The sequence below is a fragment of the Platalea leucorodia genome, assembly GCF_965183815.1.
Source record: "Platalea leucorodia genome assembly, chromosome: 2".
NCBI classification, from domain to species: Eukaryota; Metazoa; Chordata; class Aves; order Pelecaniformes; family Threskiornithidae; genus Platalea; species Platalea leucorodia.
Window position 1 is genome coordinate 22578394 of NC_138824.1, and position 21594 is coordinate 22599987.

The 21594-nt window shown below is 36.4% G+C and overlaps 1 protein-coding gene across 6 annotated transcripts in view; it reads right to left on the reverse strand.

The window, feature by feature from the left end:
- Positions 1-223: 223 nt before the first annotated feature.
- The window catches only part of USP12 (ubiquitin specific peptidase 12), a 44377-nt gene continuing 23006 nt past the window's right edge, over positions 224-21594 (reverse strand). For 2 of the 6 annotated variants that reach the window (XM_082303815.1, XM_082303813.1), the window contains 6 exons: positions 20559-20785; positions 15726-15802; positions 15433-15516; positions 12793-12990; positions 10278-10356; positions 5151-8176 (listed from right to left, as the gene is read on the reverse strand). In XM_082303815.1, coding sequence (XP_082159941.1) covers positions 8075-8176; positions 10278-10356; positions 12793-12990; positions 15433-15516; positions 15726-15802; positions 20559-20785 — 767 coding nt within the window. In that variant the 3' untranslated portion in view covers positions 5151-8074. Of the gene's footprint in view, positions 1740-2997; positions 3086-5150; positions 8177-10277; positions 10357-12792; positions 12991-15432; positions 15517-15725; positions 15803-20558; positions 20786-21594 lie in introns of those variants that run through there. The other 4 variants (XM_082303814.1, XR_014227391.1, XR_014227392.1 and 1 more) reach the window with 4 other exon arrangements.

The window sequence follows — 21594 nt, forward strand, 5'->3', positions numbered from 1 at the left end:
TTTCTGTCCATGCCCTGCCAGCAATGGAAACTGGAGTCAGACCATGGTTTAATGAGATAATCTCCATGAGCAGATGTTAAATGCCCCTCAGTTAGAAACCACCAAACAGAGCAAGTTACAACAAGGATGACTTGAATATAAAAACCACCAAGGATATGCGTAAGTCCTAGAAGCTGCCCTACCTGTTGCACACAAGTGGAAGAGCAGGCAACCAGCTTGCATAGCCTTCCACCCAGTCTTACCCCTAATTTTGCAAGGGATGCTTTATAGGGTAGAATTTTTCTGTGCTCTTCATGTAGACGGCTGCAACGCTAGACTACAGCAGAGCAAGTGGCAGGCAGCCTGGGTCCTCCAGGGAAGATTTGTGGCAGCTCTTTGAAACACACATGTTTTCTTGAAGGGAAACGCCAAAGTGGGACTGGATTATTCAGGAGTCTGGAGAATGAGACTCAGCATCCCCATAAACCCAAGATTTCTCCTTTTTTTGGGACACATGGCAGCTGTGTTTTCACATTATTCCTTCTCAATTTCCAAAACTGAAGTTGACATTTGTGCAGTTAAAGACAAATATTCATGCGCTGTAACTATTATCATGGGTATGTTCTTTATGGAAGTCTGTTGCATGAACAGCTGTGTCTTCTGATATATGTAGATGTATCTGGCACACAGCACAGACACAAGGAGATGCCATTTTTTAGACATGCAGGCTGATAATCTGTGTAATACAGACTGCCCCTATCAGCCTGCACAAACAGCTTTTTCTTTCTTTTTTTTTTTTTTCCTTCCAGTCTGGTAGAATGGTCATTGTTTTTAGAAGATTTCAAGGCTCTTGGGCTTTTTTCATCTCACTCTAATCCTTATTAATAAGCTTTCATTATGCTAGTTATTTTATTTTTAAAAGTTACCAAATTTGGCCAAAAGTATTTTCACTGCTTTATATTCTTTAATAATTACTATTACTCACTGAAGCACAAAATTACCATGCATTGTATTTTTTTTAAATGCCCAAGTTCTTTTTCAACCTTTTATTCCCCCAAATATATATCATCTTACACACAATCCCATAATGAAGAAAGACAAAAGACAGCTTAGGAACTATAGTCACTTTTGTCTTGTTTCTCCTCTGGCGAATTATGAATTTTTCTATATGTAATATATTAAAAATAGAGGCTAATTGGTGTTGCGATATATGTGTGGAACATAGTTCTTGCTCTCAACCTGTAGTCCCTCCCCCAGTACTCTGCAATTCAGAAGAAGTCACCAGAATTTTATTGCCAAAAAAAGTGAGTGAATACATAGCCTATACATATCGAAATTGTATCTTCAAAATGGTCTCCCTTTTATCCAGAAGAAGGGAACAAAAAGGAGCATTGGCCTGTCTCAGAGCCTTGCATATGCTCAGCAAGTACAGTCCTGCTGAATGCAGTTTTTCTCTAGATACTCGCTGAAGGTTCTTGGTGGCTGCTCTGCAAAATTTGGGTCCTGCTAGAATACACTGGGATGAGCAAGCACAGTGATACCTCCTTGGTATCTAGCTCCCAACAGGTCTCATCACAACCTGCTACTCATTCTGATAGATCTCTGCGTAACACTGCCATGCCTCCACACTGAACTCTAAGCAAACTCAAAAATAATCTGTAGGATATCATCTTCTATAAAACAAATGTTTCTTTTTCCAAATATGTTTCTGGTTCTGTAATAATCTTCGGGAGAAACATTGAATGCTTTTCAGAGTCTCTCTAAAAAGAGGAAAAAAGGAGTACATCAAGGTTGTATTTGTTCAATCCCATGACTCCAAAAAATTGTTTTTGATATTGAAGAGTACGTTCACCAGAGAGGCATGAGGATTAGAAGAGAAAAAGCTCCAGATATTTTCAGTGCAAAAATCTTAAACATTGATCTCAGCTCTGAAATACAGCTCAGTAATTTAGCAAACATTGCCTGTAGCTGCGTATCAGCAGTCTTCCTTGACATGAAAGATGCAGAGAGAAGACTGACGTGACATAACATTAGGATAATCAGCTGCTGGAAACACAAATAAATGTGCACGCTTGAAAGTATGTAACTCGAGCTGAATGTCGTTAGCACATCTCATGAGAGCTGATTAAAGCAGCCATTACAATAAAGCAACATTGAGTGAAGTAGAGTTGAAATAACGTAGCGATCACAGCTCAAAGCAGTTATGTATATCAACTTGTGTTACGATGTGATGACATTCAAATTCTGAACAGCCGATACTTGACAGCAGTGAGATTTTCAGGCATCCATGGATACTGCATCACTCAATAATACAGCACGCTAATAAAATATTTGGAGATCTTCACTTTTTTCCTAACTTAAAATCAGTAACAGAACATACAGAAATGAATCCTAGTGAATAGCTGAAAATGCTTTGTAGATCAGACCATTCCAAGATTATATTCCATCTGATTGACATATATGCATAAATTGTTTCTGGAGGAGCACTCATTAATACAATCATATCAACCTAACAAATTTGTGTACAGATGGAAATTTCAAATATAGGCTTAAATAGCAAATTGAACACACACACAAAGGCATGGCTCTTCAATAAGCAACAAAAGCCTAGCATGGCAGGATGTTTTGAGCACCCCCTAAATTCTCCCAACACCAGAAATCTGCATTAAATGTCGTATTTTGTCTTTTGGGGAAATGCTGCTTTTATATCTAGTGTGTTAGTAAATAATTGTAAAGCTACTTCTCCATATTCTCTGACAGATCCTGCTGTGTGTTTTCTCTCCTGGATTACATACCCTGCGGAATGCAGATCAAGGACACGACTGATGATCCTCCTGTAATTACAAGCTCCCTAATGCTGCCAACACGAGTTCTATACAGAGACCTAGGTAGAAAGCACCCTGCCCTTTTCGGAGCCCTTACAATCTCTTATGCAGGCAGCAATCGTAAGCCATTAGAGGGAAAGAAAGAATATAATTTATTTGTACTTTTGGGAAGAAACTGGAAGATATTACTCACTTCATTTCAAAACTGGTGATGTCTGCAAACAATCCTCCTTATATATCCAACACGTTCTTACACAAGTTCTCCCAAAGGGATTCATCAACTGTAAGAGCAGATTCTTAGGTTTAGCCTAAAAATTAACTCACTTAAGAAAAAAAAAAAATGGTAAGAGGCAGACAATTTTGCAGACATTTTTGAGTATAGACCAAAGAAAGCCTATTTCTGCCTCACCACGCTCCATCATTAAGACTGGAAACGATAGATTCCAGAGATCTCTGTATTTAAAAGAAGCAGCCTGTATTTGTTTGCATGGTAGTTGACTTGCATAGTTCATTTATAACAATCAATCAGTAGCAAAGCTGCTGCAAAATGAACAACCCTTGAATACAGATTATGTAGAATATTAATTTCAGTAATAATTGAGTACTTGGAGGCTTGCATGTAAAGAGACTAATGTATTATACATCTCACGTTACGCTGTGAGGGGTTAGAGGACTTTGAAGCCTTACAAGACAGAAACCATAAATGTGCACACTGCATTATCAAGAGGGAAAACAAAGACTGAATTTCTAAGACACACAAACTTAAGATCAACCCACGCAAACGTGGGGGGAAAAGTGGACAGCTTACACCGTAAAGCCACTCTTTGAAAGCAAACCAACCATATCTGGATTATTTAAACTTTTAGAAAAAAGCCACAAAAGTATCTGCAATGTAATACTGCAAGCCACAGATTATTAGCATGTCCTGAAGTGAAGTTTTCTCTTCTAACAGATAAGGGTAACTGAAGGGATACATGTATTGCTGGTTTAATCTATGAATACATCTAAAGGGATGACACACCTGTTTCAAATAACTGGTCTCAGGTAACTTAAAAAAACCAAACAAACCAACCCCAAAATGAAAAAAACCCTAACCCCAAACAAACAAACCACTACCCAGTCCTCTTCGGCATCCTCAGTTTCTAAACCTTCTAAACTTTCTAAAAGTTCCCACTCTCAGTCTTTCAGCCCAAGCTGAATTCTGTCATTGAACAAAGTCAGCAGTTAAACAGAAAAAAAAAAGTCACCTCTTCACGTGTATAAGTAGCCAAAGCTTTCTGTATAGAAGAATTGATCCCTGTTCTTCCATAATCCATGTTGTGGAGGTATACTACACTAAGGGACAACTACTCATTTTGAATGAACAGTTATGAAGAAAGTCATGAGGATCTGTTTATGACAGTAACTGTACACAGTTAAGATTTTTCTGGTAAGGGCAATTGGAAATTTCTGTAGAAAAAGGTAAGAAGAAACAAAACTAAGTAAGTTCTGGTAAATGAAGACTGAAGTTTTCACATATCAAAATTTCTTTTAGTTACAAGGATGAGCTTAATAATAAGTCTATACATGATCATCTTAAACCTACAGCTGACAGACCAGACCAAATAGCACAACATAAAGTTCCTTTAATTTTAATAAGGGAATTATGAAAGTAACTAGAGGCCTCGGATACTTCAGGTTTTAAACTTTACAAACACCACCACAAAAAAGTAACCAAGCAATACAGACTTTCATCTGTTTATGATCCAAGTAGCGCATGCGCATTAGTGCTTGTGGAAACACTGAGACAGAGACGGAGAACAAGCCAGGGTGTCCTGCCTGGCTTCAAGCCGCTGCTCCAGAAGGATGCAGATCTCCTGTGTATGCTGTGTTATACCTGCCAGTCCTATGCAGATGTCAAAGGGTACAGCAGAAGATCCGAAGTGGCATCAACTCCCTACGTGCTAACACCTGAATGTCACCTAAAGATATGCAATCTGATTTATGACAAACTTCGGAAAACACAATTCCATTTAACCATTCATAAGTGCACCTGAACACCCGAAAGTCACAATTTTCATGCAGTTAAAGGCTATGGATGTGGGCGTCACAACTACAAATATGGCAGGGTATGAACTGTTTGTAAAACCTTAAGTACTTATATTCATTATAAACAGTAGCGTACGCTCCAAGTGAAGAATGACTTGATAGCAAATCATACATGGATATTGTAACCAGCTGCATCTTTTTCTTCTGATGCTGGACTCCCCTCCTTTGGTCAGTCTCTCTCTAATGTTAGTGCTGTAAACACTCCTGTTTTTCTTTCCTTCTGTTTTCCCTCTCACACAGTGGCGATCCAAGAAATCCCTTAGGTAACTCAGCTGCGTATTTTATGGTAAGGTGCAGATTTTTTTGAGGAAATGGAAGTCAAGAAAGAACAGTATTTCCAAACACTCCCTTCTCCTCTACCTCAGCAACCAACAACTTAAAAACTAATTCTAGAGAAGTATACTACCAAAAATACAGCTGCCAGGAACTATTTTGTAACAACACATCCAGAAAGATATATAATGCAGTGTATTTAAACACACTTCTTCCTCTATGGCTCAGGGCAGTTAGCTTAATACAGGAAACTCCAGATATGTTTTAGGTTTGAAAAGCACAAAAGGCAGCTGACTGACCGTTCGGGCTCCACAAAGGATACAGTACTTACCTTTAGAGAACATACTTTATTTAATAGAAGTTTTTTGCTCCAATATACAAAATAGGGGACTGTAGTCCCAATTAACATTTACATAGTTACACAGCAAATAATTTCCACCATTTACAACAACTGACGATTTTCCCACACTCCCCACTGTATTACAGCCAAGAAGAAATCCTATAATGTTTTACATATCAATCAGTTCTATTTTGTGCTTCCCTGCCTCTTTTCTTTGTTTTTAAGTTGCAGTTTCTGATATCAGTTGAATTAAGAACTTACAATTATTTCAGCTGCACTAAAAGAAAAATGAAATATATAATTTGGAATACTATCTCAAAAACCCTATACAAAATAAAAAGTCAGTATCTTATAAAAATACATTGCAGGAGTAAAACCAGTGATACAACAAAAATGTTTCAAATTTTGTTAGGGTATAAAATATTTAGCAACTAGCCTCAGCTTTTAACTACACCAAAAAAAAAAGAAAAAGAAGAAAAAAAATTCCAAACATTTTCAATTAACAAAAAGTAATGTGACAGTTCTTTTACAATACTGTACCTTTAGTATGCAAAGGACTTCATCCTTCTAACGTGCACCATTATCCAACTGATTCACCCCTTAACCCTTTTCCCACTGAAAGCTGAAAAAAGGTTTTAAAATTATTTGAATCCTTTAAGAAAAATCCAATCATATTTTCTGCATCTCCCACAATATTTAAGCTTTACTTTACAATGCTGGTAGTTTAATCATGATACATAATTTTCTATAAAAGAATTCTAGCCAAACCAAGGCTTTAGAAACTTTGCATTTTACAAAAGCAATTAATTACAGTATGACAGTTGCTAAATAGCCCAATTTATTTAGTGACCCTGTTAAAGATTTGTTCAACTGAGTGAATAGGTGAAGTCATTTCCTGAGCTAAAAGATACAGGTAAGTAAATAGTCAGTTATAGCAGCAGACAGGAGACATTCTTTTTAAAAGTTGCAACAGTATCAATAAAATAACTTTAGAAAATTACAACGATGTAAAAATCACTAGCTGAAGACGGAATGACAAGGATATCCAAGACCTGATTGCCATAATCTGGAATGCACATCCCATGACTTTCCAGAAATTACATTCAGCTACTGTCAAACAAGGTACTAGTAAGTGGAAGAATGTCAAATCACAATAGTTCACATTTCTTACAGATCAGGTGTTTTGTCAAGATTTAATTCTTAATGCTGTTTCATAAACCTAAAGCAAGGTAAACTGCTTAGTTTCAGAAATTTTCACCCTACAAGACTTAAGTATTATTACTTTAAAGGAATGTGGTGTCTTCAGTCTCATGAAATTCCAAGCCTGTTTCTTTTTATTACTTGGACATAATTTATACTTGAGACCTTGAGTGGTTTTTAAGATAGTCACCCATGCCATTGGCAACAGAATTGGATCCATTTTTAGGAGAGGGAATAATATTCTGAAAATGGTTTACTTTGATCCAAATCATTCTAATTTGCTTAGAGTATAAAACATTAACAAATTATTGAAGAGCTATAAAGACCAGTATACCACCACTGCACCATCATTTTCTTATGATACGCGTTCTTGAAGTTTTCTATGTAATAGTTTGATCGCTTTTTTTCACTCATTAATGGAAAGAGGATATTCTAATTTAATTAAATAAAGTACCTCACTTAGATACCAGTTCCTCCAGAAGGAAATCTCTCTTCTGTGTTATTCATTTTTCACAGACATTGTAGGCATTTTTTTTTAGAATTTATATTGGCTCTTCTTTAACATTTAAACATAATTCGTTTTAATTCAAATTAATATATAAAATTTCCAATACTTGTTAGAATAAAGGACAATACACAAGATCCTAAGTTACAATAATTTATAAATAAAAATAAACTATTACAAACCAAATCTTTCCCCATACGGAGATTAAAAGCCATAATCTTGACTGATTGTTCCCGATCATACATTATAAATAACGTAAGCTTCTTCAGAGAAGCAAAACATACTTGCCTCCCTGACACCAGTTTACATCTTCAGTTAAACTACCACCATCAAGAAGGCAATTGTGTTGGGCCCAGATATATCTTCTTGCTTACATGTTAACCTCCCAACCTCATTCTTTTAAACTTAAGCACAGGAAACTAAGTTCACAAAGAGTCCTTTACCTTTTATACACAAAGTCTGTATAAAAGACAGATTTCTAATGCTCCTATTGCACCAAACTGGCAGTGCAGTTAGAACCTGATTCAAATTCCACTGAAGTCCGTGAAAGGTTCTCCAGTGACCTTAATGGGCTTTGAATTAGGACCACAGAGATAGTATTACCTAATGGAAAGCTCCTGCAAGAGTGGCTGGTATCTCTCTTTTTGCTTATGGGATGCAGTGGAGATGTGTAGTCAGCATGATACCTGAGCAAATAAAATGAAAATGATACAAAGGTTTTAAGAATCCCAAACTCTTTGCTTAGTTGTGTGCAAACTGTGCTACTGCCCCTGGAGCTCCCTGCTTTTCTTTTTTCAGTGCTTGCTCCATTCCAAGATAGAGAAGATGTGAGGCATAAAAATCTCTCTTCACTACAGCTCCCCCTCAATCCCGAGACTGATAGAAGAGGATGTAACCAGACTCAGAGTTCTTTGAGATGTCTGATGTCAACCCGTAGAATTCTTCAATAGCTTGTGCATCAATTTTCTGTATGTAAAAACCCAGAAATTTAAAGTAAGAATATCTTGCGTAACATATACATGGCATTAAGTTCCACTCTAAAAACTATTGTCAAACAAAAACAACTTCCACATCATTACATAAAGTAATAAAATCCAAATAATTTTTAAACTTGTTATGTTTTGTTTTCCCCTCTGCCATCAACTGCACAGAGGGTAGCGGATATATACATTTTAGATATAAATTTTTAAGGATTAAGTGAACCTACTATAAGTGCAACCTTACATGCATTGCTTGCGTGAATTTCACACAGAAAAGTTTTAAAGACAACAATATCCCATTGAGACTTCAAATTCAATATGAAGAATGTAAGTACAGACTATCATTTCTAAATCTAAGCAGTGTAAGCCAATCAAGTGCAGAAGAGAATAACGAGAAGGCAGAGAATGAAGGCTGATTTCTTTGTTTTTTCACACAGAATGTTTGCCTGTGATCCTGGTAGCTTAGATAGCCTCCTATAACCAAGATTTTTGTGGAAAGATGCAAAACTTCTGCTAAGAAGATGAAAAGAGTACTGTCTGGTTTTCACTGTCATCATTTTCAGCTACAAAAGAAACTGAAAGCAAGCTCTCCTGCCACATTTTAAATCAAGGGCAATTAGGCTACAAACAACAAAAAGGTGGAAAGATAAATTTTCCTTCACTTAGGCAGATTTTATTTAGTCTCATTCCCATTAATTGGAATAAAACCTCTCTCAGGAAGGAGTGAGCCATTCCAACTTGATGAACCATGGGCCCAAAGGTCAATGAGATGCTTTAGATGTAAGAACAAAAAGATTCTTTCCTTCCTCTTTAGAAGGGCTAAGAGAAAAAAAATATATTACTGCCAGGCGTTACTGCTTTGGAACTGGAGAGATTGCCCCTGGTGTTTGTGAAATGATATGAAATCTACTAGAGCTCTCCCTGTTTTCCCTGGAGGAAAGTGAAGTTTTGACCCTATCGAGACATTTCAATTTACCGTGTATCTTGATAAGACACAGAGGCAATCCTTTCACTTTTCCAATAGCTCTGCATATTTCCATGTTTGTCATTTCCTGTGTGAACAACTGTCCATAATGTGGCTTGGAGAGAAGAACTCTTCAATACCCCTGACTCATCCTGCCAATTAACAATCGAAGTCCAATACCTGTCTCACTCATTTTTCTTCTTTTCAATTATGCAGTTCTTGTGTATTGTAAGGAAAATGTAAACTATTCATTTTATAGATTTAATTAATTCAAATAAGGTCAGGAAAAGGACTCCAACAGCACAATTATACTTCTGTTCATGCATAAGCATAGGCAAGGAGGAAAAAAAGAAGATGACAGAACAAGCAAAAAACCTGAGATGATATAAGGACACCAGCAGTTTCTGCTTTCTCTCTCAATAAAGAAAAAAAAATAACTGATGAAACAGAAAGATGACAAAGTCAAAACTGGTGAAGGGAATTCTGCTGTTCCAAGAAATCAGTTAGAAACAGTTGTTGTTTTTTTTTAATAATAAGAATTCCTGGAAGCATGGCTAATATTAGCAAGCATACCACCAGAGACAAAAAGCTCCTGTTTCAGGGATTAACTTTTAAATTTTAGGGCAAAATCTCAAAAATCTGAAGTTTCTTCCTGTACTGATATTTGCTACACCTTTCTCTGAAACAACCCAGGATACTCAATAAAACAGACTATCAGACTGATCCATTCCACTAAATCATAAGCTCCTAGAAAATAGGAACAAATGGCTTGCTCCAAAAAATCGCCCTCAGAAAAGAACTGCAGTAAAACCAATTTATCTGTATCTTCATTTGCCATGTCTTCTGGCCACAGGAATAGCTTATCAAACAAAGGTGAAAGACAGTGGCCATAAACAAAGAAGCTTCTTTTAAGAAGTATAAAAACCCAAATGCAATTCAAAGTATTGAACAGTCAAATTGTAAGGCGCAGCTCTGCACTCACAGTTATTGCTCATTTAGACTGGGGTTGAAGCCTCTTTTCGTTAGCATACCAGTCCTTTTACTTTAAGTAATCATATACAGAAGGGGGGTGCATACGCTCTGGTTGGTATGAGAAAAAAGTCCAGGGTTACACAAAGCTTACCTCAACAATGTCATCATCAAAAAGCAACCAAAAATCATGACTCTTCACTATTGCAATATAATGTCCTCTGTTAGGTCCACTGTAAAATAAAATTAGAAAAGAACACAGACAATAACACACATGTATGTACAAATGTATTTCATTAATTTTTTTTCTTGTAGAAAAGCAACACTTAACAGTAATTAAAATGTCTACCAGTACAATTTCTCTTTGTATGTTTCTTTTCTTTTTTCCCTCCACTTATCTTCATAATGAGGTCTTACTTATCTCTACATTTAATATTGTGCTAAAAAAAGGATTACAATTTCAAATGAGGAATAAGCAGCACAGGCATTGAAAATATAAATGAAATTTTTAAAAAAAGAGTCAAAGAAGTGAAATCAAGAAACCATTCTGATGTTTCATAGGGACAGAACAGATCCCAAACTATTTCTGATCTTCAGAAAGAAAAAGCTGTAGAGCTGCTGTTCATTTACAGTCTCAATCAGGAATCTCTTTACCTGGTCCACTGTAAACAAAAACTGAATTAAACTGACAGTTTAGAAGTCTCAAGAATCCTCACAGCAATGAGAAGGGCTCCCAATTAATTTAAAACTGTTATAATGCACAGCTCTTCAGTTTATGGCAGACAAGAAATTTCTCCACAACTACGACAGAAAAAAACCCAAACCTTTAAAAGTGTCCTATTTCTAATCAGATTTCAAGTAAAGAAATAATAACACTTTCTGAAATAGCTGAACCTTATAACTGAAAGTGGACAACTAGTTAAAGCAGTTCTGGAACTGTCTTAACCAGCTAAAAGCACTCATACAATTGTTATATCTAGATGAGGGAGGGAAGGTTGCCATCTGTGAGGGACATGTCTGTGTACCAAATCACATAACCCCATGAAACCAGGGTTCATCTCCTTCCAGGGCTCTGAGAATGGGTAAGGTTCCAAGGCTGCAGCTTGAATGAAGGAGAAAGAAATGGTCAGAATTGGACAGAATGGTCAGAAATGGACAGGTTCTATTTTCCCTAAAATCCAGAACAAGAGTGTCCCAGAAGACTATGGCACAAAGGCTTATCTTCCCAAACTGTCCTGGCTAACTTGAGATCTAGTCATCTTATCTCTACTCTAATCCTAGGTCTGTCTAGGGAGGAATGGGGGTGGGGGCGGAACAGAGGGCAGTAACTGGCAACGAGAGGGCAGGTCTGCCATTTTGAGGGACTTCAAAGAAGAATGGGCTGACGAGAACCTCATGAAGTTTAACAAGTACGAATGCAAAGTCTTGTGCCAGACTAACTCCATCCAACAGCACCAGCTGCAGACCAACTGGCTAGGTAGGCCCAGGAGGTCAACAAGATGAGCTGTTAGCCAGCAGCGCATCATTTCAGTGACAGGGCTGTACTGTAAGAGTAGAGCCAGCAGTGAAGTGATAATTCCCCCTACTCGGCATTCTGGGACCCAGAACTGGACATGGGATCCCAGACACGACCTTGTCAGTTTAAGGGAGAAACTGATAAACTGGAGGAAGTCCAGTGGCAGGCCACTACATTTGTCAAAGGGCTACAGCACCAGATGGATGAAGAGAGGCTAAGGGAGCTGGCTTTATTCAGCCTGGAAAAGACTAAATGAGGAATTCAACTGCTGCCTTCCACTACCCAAAACGAAGAGTTATAAAGAAATCAGAGCCAGGCTCTTCTCAGAAATGCACAGCGAAAGGACAAGAGGCAGTGGTCACAAACTGCAGCAAGGGAAATTCTGACCAGACATAGGGGAGAAAAAAAAAAAATCACTGTGAGATCATTGATGGACTGGAATAAATTGCCCAAAGAGGCAGTGAAATCAGCATTCCTAGCCATGAAACTGAGCCCAGTGCAACCTAATCTAACGTCAAAGTTAGCCCTGCTTTGAGCTTTAAGTAGTTGACCTCACAATGTAAATTATTCTATGATGCTAGATGTTAAATCATCATTTTCCACTTCGGGGTTTTTATCTACTCAATCAGTAGTTTGTAGAGTAGCCCTGATTTTAAGACATGAAACCATAAGAACATTTGTTGAATACAGCAAAATCAAACACAAATCTAACAGTCATATTTTGAAAGCAAGCAAAGTAATCATCAAAACTTGTAATTTATGGATATATTTCACAAAATGCTGCTCAAGCCTTAAAAAAAACCCACCCTAAAGGAAATGCTTTACAAAAGAATCTGTTCTATAATGCTTTCCTTACTAAGAAACTTTTTTTTAAAATGATCTTTAAATGTTATTACAGTTATGTGATACTGCGTGTTTTGTGGTTTTTTTTAAACACGTGAAATACACTGTTATCACTTTCCACAAAGAATTGTCATGGCAAGAAAGCCGTATGTTCTGTCAGGATTGGTAGCATCTCCCCACAATGCTTTCTTTCCTAAGAAACTTTTAAGAGTTCTTTACATGCTATTAGAGTTATGTGATACTGGGTGTTTTGGTTTTTAAACATAGTTAAACTTATACAAAAATCCCTTGCATAAAACAGAGTTGTTACCTTCCACAATGAACTACCACAGCAACAAGGTCATACATTCTGTCAGGATTGGTGGCATCTCCTGAGGTGTTAAATAAACGAAGCTCTAAAGGAAAAACTACTCTATAAGAGAGTTTTGTGTATCGATGCAGCTGATCCATGTATTTAAATCTCTTCAAATGGAGAGCTAGAATCATAGGCAGCTTTTTTACTTTCATCCTGAAAAAAAAAAAAAACCCAAACTCACAGTATTTCCAATACCCAGCCAAAACATTCAGTTGATATCAACAAACAGGAAACCTGTCTTACTGAAGTCTTTAAAAAATTTCGCAAGCATTTAAAGAAGCTCAAATAATTGACTGTTTAACAAACAGTGAACGTGTCCTGTATTGCTAAACTAAAGGTCAATTTTAACAATTGAGAGAATTGCAAATGTATTTAAAATAATAAGCTATAATATATAATAATAAGAACAGACATGATGAACACACATAGTAATTTAGATACAATAACTGCACAGCACAGAATTCAATTTTTAAACATAGCTCCCCATAGCTTTCCCAAAAGCAAAACCTAGATCCCACTTGGTATACAGGGGAGGCATTGCAACGAAGTTGTTCCGAGATTCTGTTCCAGTTGAATTTCTCAGTAAACTAGCCAAGTCAAACAAGCTTTTTAAAATAAGCTTTGTTACACCACTTTGTTACATATGTATTACTCCAAGTTGTCCTATCAAGCCATTCATTTAACATCGCCAAAGACTGAAAATAGCCCACTGTTATTCACCTTACCTCACGCTACCCAAACTAGCACAATAATTTCGTACAAATGTTGCAGCATTATTTTATGGCAGTCAAAGCCAGAAGGTGATAACCTAGTTTTACTGAGGGCTCACTGGCCCCTTTCCTTAGTTTGAGATCTCGCATCAGTGCCTACAAATCCTCATCAGCCAAGCACAGCTGGCCTGGCAGCACACACGGACTTCCACTCTCTGGGCAATAAATTTGCCCGTCCTAACAGAGCAACCAAGCTAGAGCGCGCTGCTTCTTGGCATAGCTAACTGCCTTAGATCAGCACGGTGCTGAAGTTTTCAAACTGCCTTCAGCCCCAAAAGGGAGCTCAAAAGTCTCAACAATACAGCCCAGGTTTCAGACATGTCTACTAAGACCATATTTTCAGAATGTCAGGAAATACGTTTGTACAAGACAATCCTTTTTCAAAAGATAGGGAGCTGGGGACAAAAATCCTTGAAAACTCACCTTCCTTCCCTTTTTCTCATTAAACTTAGACTGATAGTAACCTGTAGGAAACCTTGCTAGACTCGAATTTTCTCCATGGCCCGCAAGGGAGCTAGGAAATGAAAAAAGCTGGAGAAGAGCAGGAAGATGACAGAAGCAACTATTTTTAGGGAGAGTTACATTTTTATTATATTACTGAGATGTGGATACAACTTCTGCTCTATTTCTTTTTTCAAAATGGAAGTCCTCTTCTTATAATGCAACTGTGATAATAGGACCTCTTTCACTAGTGAAGAACACAACCTTTGCTAGTTGAGTAGACACTATCACAGATAAGCTCCATGTTATAGAGAGGGAAGAAAATTACGACTGTAGTGAAACTGAACTTAAGCCCCACATGAAAAGCAAAATATAAACAACAAAAGCTGTGTTTTGCCAATATGGCAGTGCCTACAGTACAGGTTTATGTCAACACAGCTTATACTGGTCAGGGATCACATTACCTCCCACACAGAAAAAGAGCTAAGGCAACAGAAAGGAACAGGACAGACTTGGTTTCACAACCCTCTAATACACACCAATTAGTAAGCTTAGGCAATGTGTGAAGGCAGACTTTGCAGATGAGATATGCCAAAAGCCAAGTGCTGAATCTATGGTAAACCAAATAACCAGAATCAGTGGTATAACCAGTAGAGCATGTCTGTGTTCCCATCCCTTCAACTCATCTATAAGCAGCCAAATACTTTCTCAGATAATGAATACCACACAGTACACAAAATCAGAGGTTTTTCAAAGGTGTAAACAAGACTAGAAGAATTATTAAGCAGACAAGAGTTGTTTTTAAACATAATGAATTGCAGGCTTCCACAGAGCTTCTGATGCTTTTCAGGAGCACTGTCAAGCAGAACTTTAGCACAACTAATTATGCCAGAAACTCAGTTAACAAAAAAAGTTACAAGCCTCATTCTGACTGAATCAGGAAAAAAGTGCTATCAAACTGTTTCTTACAGTAATTGGAAAAATTATTTTATTATCAAGACAAAACCAAGTTTAAAAAGTCACGTGAAATCAGTGACTTTTCATCATTACTCATAATCTTTGATTAGTCACTGGCAGTTTGTTTTAACTTGTCTTTTTAACTTATTTTTGGTCTTAAGACCATTCTTTTTCTCGTTTGTAAAATAAATAATGATCAAAGGAGTCCCCAAATGCTTTACATGGATTCTCATTACTCATGGATGTAGGCTCATTGAATTCAAGCAAGAGGAATGCAACCGAGCTACTCTTAAGTGGAAGAAGTGTGAGAAAAATTAAGGGAAAAAGAATGTTCTCCCCTTGCTTCATACATGCACACACAAGGAAATACAAGAGTATTTTCATGAAATGCATGGGTTATTTTTTTCCCTCCTTGAGTCTGATGTACCTTTTATGTGCTTCTTGCTTACTGCGACATTCTTCACAGTAATATTTGTATTCACTGCACAGAGTTTCTGTATTGCTGAAACCCCTGAATTAAAAAAAAAAAAAAAGAAATGCTATAGATACTAGTTTCTTGTCTGAAATACACATATAAACATGTACAATATAAACATAATTTTATACTCTTAAGTCTACATAAGCTAAAATTTGGTAAGCTTGTGAGCTTTTAGTTTTACTTCCTGCTTTCTAGGTAACAGATAAAAGACAAATTATGACAACTCAGATTTTTCCATCTACCTTAAACAATGAGTGATTGAAGTATTCTGCTCCACATCAACTGAAAGGTCTAAGAAATCTTCATCTTTGCTGCTTATCTGCAGGAAAAAAAACCCAACAGATTATAGTTAAAACTAGTTATACTAATTTAGCTCAGTGTTTCAGTACCATTTTCTATTGACAGAATGCATCTTTTACCTTACAACAGCCTTTTAAAAATTGTTACAAGTGGCCTTTCTATTTCAGAGATTTGCTAGATCTCTGTTTCTGATTTTGTTCAGAAAGAGGAGGAGGGAAGCGTATATGTGTCTGTGGGGGTATATAATGCCAGCTGTCATTATGCTGTGATTTCAGCTCAACAATATAAATGCCATATTCCTTCTACACCTCACTCTTTCCAAAAGAATACAATCACTGGAATTCTTCTGTTTACTGCTCTCACCTCTGTTCTTCCCTTATGACTCCCTCCAACTGAAAGTTATGTATTTGCATATCATAGTGTCCCTAATAAAGAGCACAAATATTTTACATCCTCTTTCTGGCTAGATTCATACTCTTAAATGAGCAGCAGATAGCAAATTTGTTGGTAAATGAGAGCATGGGACTTGGTCTGATAGAGGCAGAATAGTGCATAGCCATTTCTTACAAAAATGCAAGAATAACAATTAAAGTAAAAAAGAAAATCCTAGAAGCAGAGAATAAATTCCATCACAAATCCTGAAAAATGGTGATGGATGAAATCCACAACTGCCCTGAAAATGAACTGTGTCATTAAAAGGTTTAGGAAATAGCAATCTGCAACCTTGACTTTTGTCTGCTAGTGTTTCCTCTCTGTATTTAGAGATACTCAATGCCACTGATGAGAATGTCCTCTGCCTTTTATGACTCCTAGGTACAAAAGTAAATGCTTTTAGAAAAGATGCTTGGCTGCAGTTTCTTGATTGAAAGCAGAAAAAGTTAAACTATAGGAGAACTAATGTAAGTTGATCTTTAAAACATATGAGATTTATGTTCCCTTTTCAACTCAGAATAAAAATAAATGTGTAAAGTTGTGCAGACAATTCTTCAAAATATCCCATTGCAAACCACTTTTGGAATTATCAAACGTGAGTTTATAACACTAAGAACTCTGGTGGAAATCATCTTACCCTAGGGATTAAGAATGGCTCAGGAAAAAAAAAATCAGTTCTAGAAAATACTCCGCTGCAGTCTTCAGCTAGGACAGCTGGAATTAAGGAATCATGTGATCAGTGTTATTCAAACATGCAATTAGATAATTCTTCCTCTCTTGGTCTAATCAAAGAAAACTCCATGAAACAATAAAGATTTCACAGTCAGCTTTATCCCACGCAGAAGCTGTAAGGGTGGGGATAGAAGGAGAAGAGGAAAGGGATGTGTTGTACTTGGTTAAAAAGAGATTGGTACTGAAACCAGAAGTTTGCAAAAGGAATTCTTCCATATTTAGTGACAATACTGCCTTAAAGAACCTCTCTCAGCTTAGCCAGTCCATTGTGCACTTAGGATCATGAGGAACCATTAAAGGTTTTATTGAAAGAACAGCCAAGTGGACTTTTTCCATCTATGTTGATAATTTAGAAATTGCTATTCTTAATTTTCAAGATTTTTTGAACATTAGTATTTGATCAGTCCTTTTTCTTTCCAACATTAACTCATACAGTTTTAATTAAAAAAAAAAGAAAAATTGTTAAAAAGTCACCCTCCACTCTAACCAGCTCCCCCCACCTTCTGTAGAGCCTCTGTTTCAAATAAACATCACTAAGTTCCTTAGACTAAAGTCACCAATGCTATATATTTCAATCATCTATAGAATGAAATAAAGATGGACATGGTCAGAAAGCCTCATCACTTGCAGATTCAAGTCCTGATGTGTTCAAAAAGCCATCTGAGTGCTCCTAACAGGAGCACCTGAATAATAGTGAAGAATTTGGGTGTTCCAACATTCTGGCTAAAGGTGATGGCGTGTTGTTCTCACATCAAGGACATAATCGGCACTCAAACAGCTCAGCTGTACTCTGACAACCAGTGCCACACAGAACAGAAAATGCAGAAGGCTAACACTCATGGAATCTGTATTTCTTTCAGTTTGGAATTTCACTAGCAATGTGAGTCAGCTCACTGACAAAAAAGCTTTTGCAACTGTAGGCTCCCATGTGTGCTAAGACAGAAACTATTTTTAAATGAAACTGAAACAAAGGGCATGATTTATCTTGGTTTCAAAAAAAAAAGAGAGAAAAATAAAGTAGGGCACAGTTAAGGCTTCTATAGTACTCCTCTAAGAGGAGACCACTGAGATTTTCCTTATTGCCTTCTCTCAGTCCAAAGTAGAATTGAGCCAAAGAATTTTATACCTTGTAGAGTCATTTGAGCACAAGAACAAGACCATCAGCTGGAGAAAAGCATTATCCATATGTTTGGTGCTTTTGACCCAAGACAATTTCCTATTTTTCTCTGTAGAAGTACTGTCCACATTCAGCTGCTTCAAATTTAATCTTAATGAAGCCAATTACATTATTTTCTGGTTTACTGTTACTCTTTCCTTAAATTCTGAGAGAAATCTGTAAAACCATGAACTTCTAGATCATTTTTATCAATTAGCCACAAAAATTTGTAACATTCACTTCATCATATTGCCTCTACCAAGGAAGCCGGAAAGCATCATAACAAGAAATTACATTAAAAGCACGTAAAGACAACTTACAATCTGTTTTGTAACTTGTTCATTTTATAGTGTGGCTTGACCCATGACACAAATCTTTGTTAAAGAATCATATCTATGTTCCTTCAATTCCACTGTCCATACTTAAACTGAGGATAAATCTTTAGTCAGTTCATTTTTTATTTTAAAGATGGGCTAAAGAGACAGAGTGTCCTGGAAAGAAGCTCTTTTCTATAATCAGGACAATTGAAATTGGAATAAAATCTTGCCATGTTGATTTTAGGAACATTGAGTAGGTTTGGCCAGTTAGAAGATGATCATTCTCACTTACAGCAAAGATATATTATGCTTTATATTTAAGTATGCATTAAATTCCAAATTTAAATTAAAAATACGCTAAGGTTATTGTCTTATCATTAAGAAGCACTAGTTCATCCACTATTTCTGTATAATCTTCTACATGAGTTATATCCAAGTACTCCTGACATTTTAAGTTATATTTCTAAACACAGAAAGACTCTAAATGCCAACAGCTTCCAATAAACATTAAAACAATCATATATGCTCACTATATTTGAAAATAAGACACTATTCACAGTAATATTACTTAGTTAATGTGTCTAAATGTGTTTCTAAGTGCCCATTTTCAGGTCACTGTGTTTTAATTAGACACAAGCTGATACAATGAATAGACAGAAGCTGATAAAATAGTTTCCAGACTATTAGGGCTTGGAAACTAAGGCCCTAATATACTAAAAACCAATGTGTATTAGAACACTGAATTTAAAATTCAACTGCCTGAGGAGGCACAGTGGCAAACAGACATGGTGTATCCTGTTCAGCAATAGCTAACAGAAAAATAGAACTAAGCAATACTAGTAAAACTCTCAAAATTGTGATAGGCCTGAAAACTAATTAAATGTGGTGGCAAAGAGCATATCAGCATTTTAAAATTGTATTAAGGACTGTACCTAGATCAAAATCCTGACAGCAGTAATTCACTGACATAGGGAGGAAAGGTAATGATGTCAGTCATTAAGAGACTAAGCTAAACTAATGTTTCAAGAAGAAAAAAAGTCAGTTCAGGAGCTAAAAGAGAAGCAATTGACAGTTGTCATGAAATAGTTATTAGGGAGGGGAAATCTACCAGGAAAGAAAATATGGTAGCTAGAAATCAGCACCTAAATTACTCAAAATACCATGGTCTACTGAAGTACATATGACATTAGGAAGCTATTTTCTTTGAAATAAAAGAGAGGTGGGTATTTCTGGAGGATGGAGAAAATTACATGTGAAATATATAGATTTAATCTGATTAATTCTTCCTTTCCAACGTCATGCTGAAATATGTGCATTACCTAATTAAGGAAAATAGGTACAAAGACTCATACAAAAAATACAGTCATTTAGCTTTTTACAGTATCTAAGGTATAGACCGTGACAGAATTACTGTAATTTTCAAATTGTGCTGCTTTTTCTCTTTCTCAAGCAGGCAAAATTCAATTATAACTTTTTCTGAAATACATGCTTTCTCTTATTGTAGAACTATTCTCAAAGAAAATTTTACTATAGCTTACTCAAAGAAGGAGTTTATTTGTCAGGGTCTAGTATTAGAAGAATTCCTGTGGACAGACATTTAGGAAAGGATTACTTTTCCTGCACATTAATTTATGTTCTTTGAGAACCCCAGTCTACTGTCTCAGTGCCAAAAGCCAACCATAGTATCTTGATTTCAATGGCTTTAAATTTAAAAACTAGAAATTGGTGGAAACTGATGCAGAATACTTATTTATGGAATGTATCACTAAGCATGACATTAAATTATTAAGACATTAAATTTGAGAAGAACTCCACATCCCCAAGTAGCAGGCTTCATTGCTCTTAGGAATATGTCAATTTAGAATTTTCTAATCTAAACTTTGAAGTTGATTATGATCACACTGACAAAAATTCAATTGGGCATTCGCCTAATATTGACCCAAAGCCTTTTCCTACAATGCATGCATCAGCTGCTGAAATTTTCTCACTAACAAAGAAAAAATGCAAATGTTCATATGAATGTAAGATTTCTAAAGAAAGAAACTAATCTAGTATGTTAGTCTGTTGAGATAAATGAATCATGAAACACAAAGTTCTGAAACATGGGAATTCATTTTACGAAGTATATACGGACTTACAGTTTCACACGTAAGACATCTGGTTTCATTAGTTAATGTTCCCTGAAAGATTTCATGAACCCAGGTTGGGTCTGGCGGGCTGTTATTTTCATTGTCGATGTTGCCATTAGGCAGGCGACCATTTTGTTTCTCTTGTTTTCTTTCCTCTTGCAAGATATCCGCAATTGTATTTAATAGATAGTTTAAGAACTCATGTGCATCCTGCTGCATGTAGTTATCAAAAAGCTCTACAAGACAAACCAACAGAAGATTTCTTAATTAATCAGTTAGTGCTATACTACAAAAAAGTTTTTAAAAGAAGTCGAATTTCAAAACCAGTCTTTATTTCACGTCTTGAATCATTCATGACAATACACCACCAACCCAAAATGCGTACTTCACAGACTAAGCCAAAAATACAGGAGGTGGGAAGAGGGGAGGGCAAGTCAGCTTACATTCACAGAAATCTCTCAGCTGATCAGAATTAACAAAAGAGGGAACCATTCTGCAAGAAAACTAGGGCATGATTCAACTACCTAAACACAGGTGTACACATAGTGCCACCTGAAATGTTACAGCTTATCCCATCCAGCCTCCAGATGACAGTCCATGATGAGTTGGATCTCCTACAGGGGCTTATGCTATCTCTGCCAAGCTTAGGTGGATGTCTTGGATAAAAATTTTGTCAAAATATTGCTTTATTTATTTTCACTTTTAGGGTTTTAAGTCCACTGCTGCTGTCATAAGCACAGTGTCATCAATACTAGCAATGAAAATAAGATTAAGACCAAAAACTTAAAGACACTGATATTTTTAAACAACTGTTTTCTTTCTCAAAGCTCTTTAAGTAAGGTAGTATTTGTAGAAGCCATGTCAAATTAGCCTAAAGTTCTAGCCACAGCAAGAGCAAACAGGTTTCAAATTAGGACTTGAGGTAATAAATAGATGTCTGTCAAGATCTGAAATATTGCTTCTGGAGATTGGTATATGTGGCACCTTTATTACTGGTGGGCTTGTTGGATAGATAATAATGGATTCACTATGCTTTCCGCTTCAT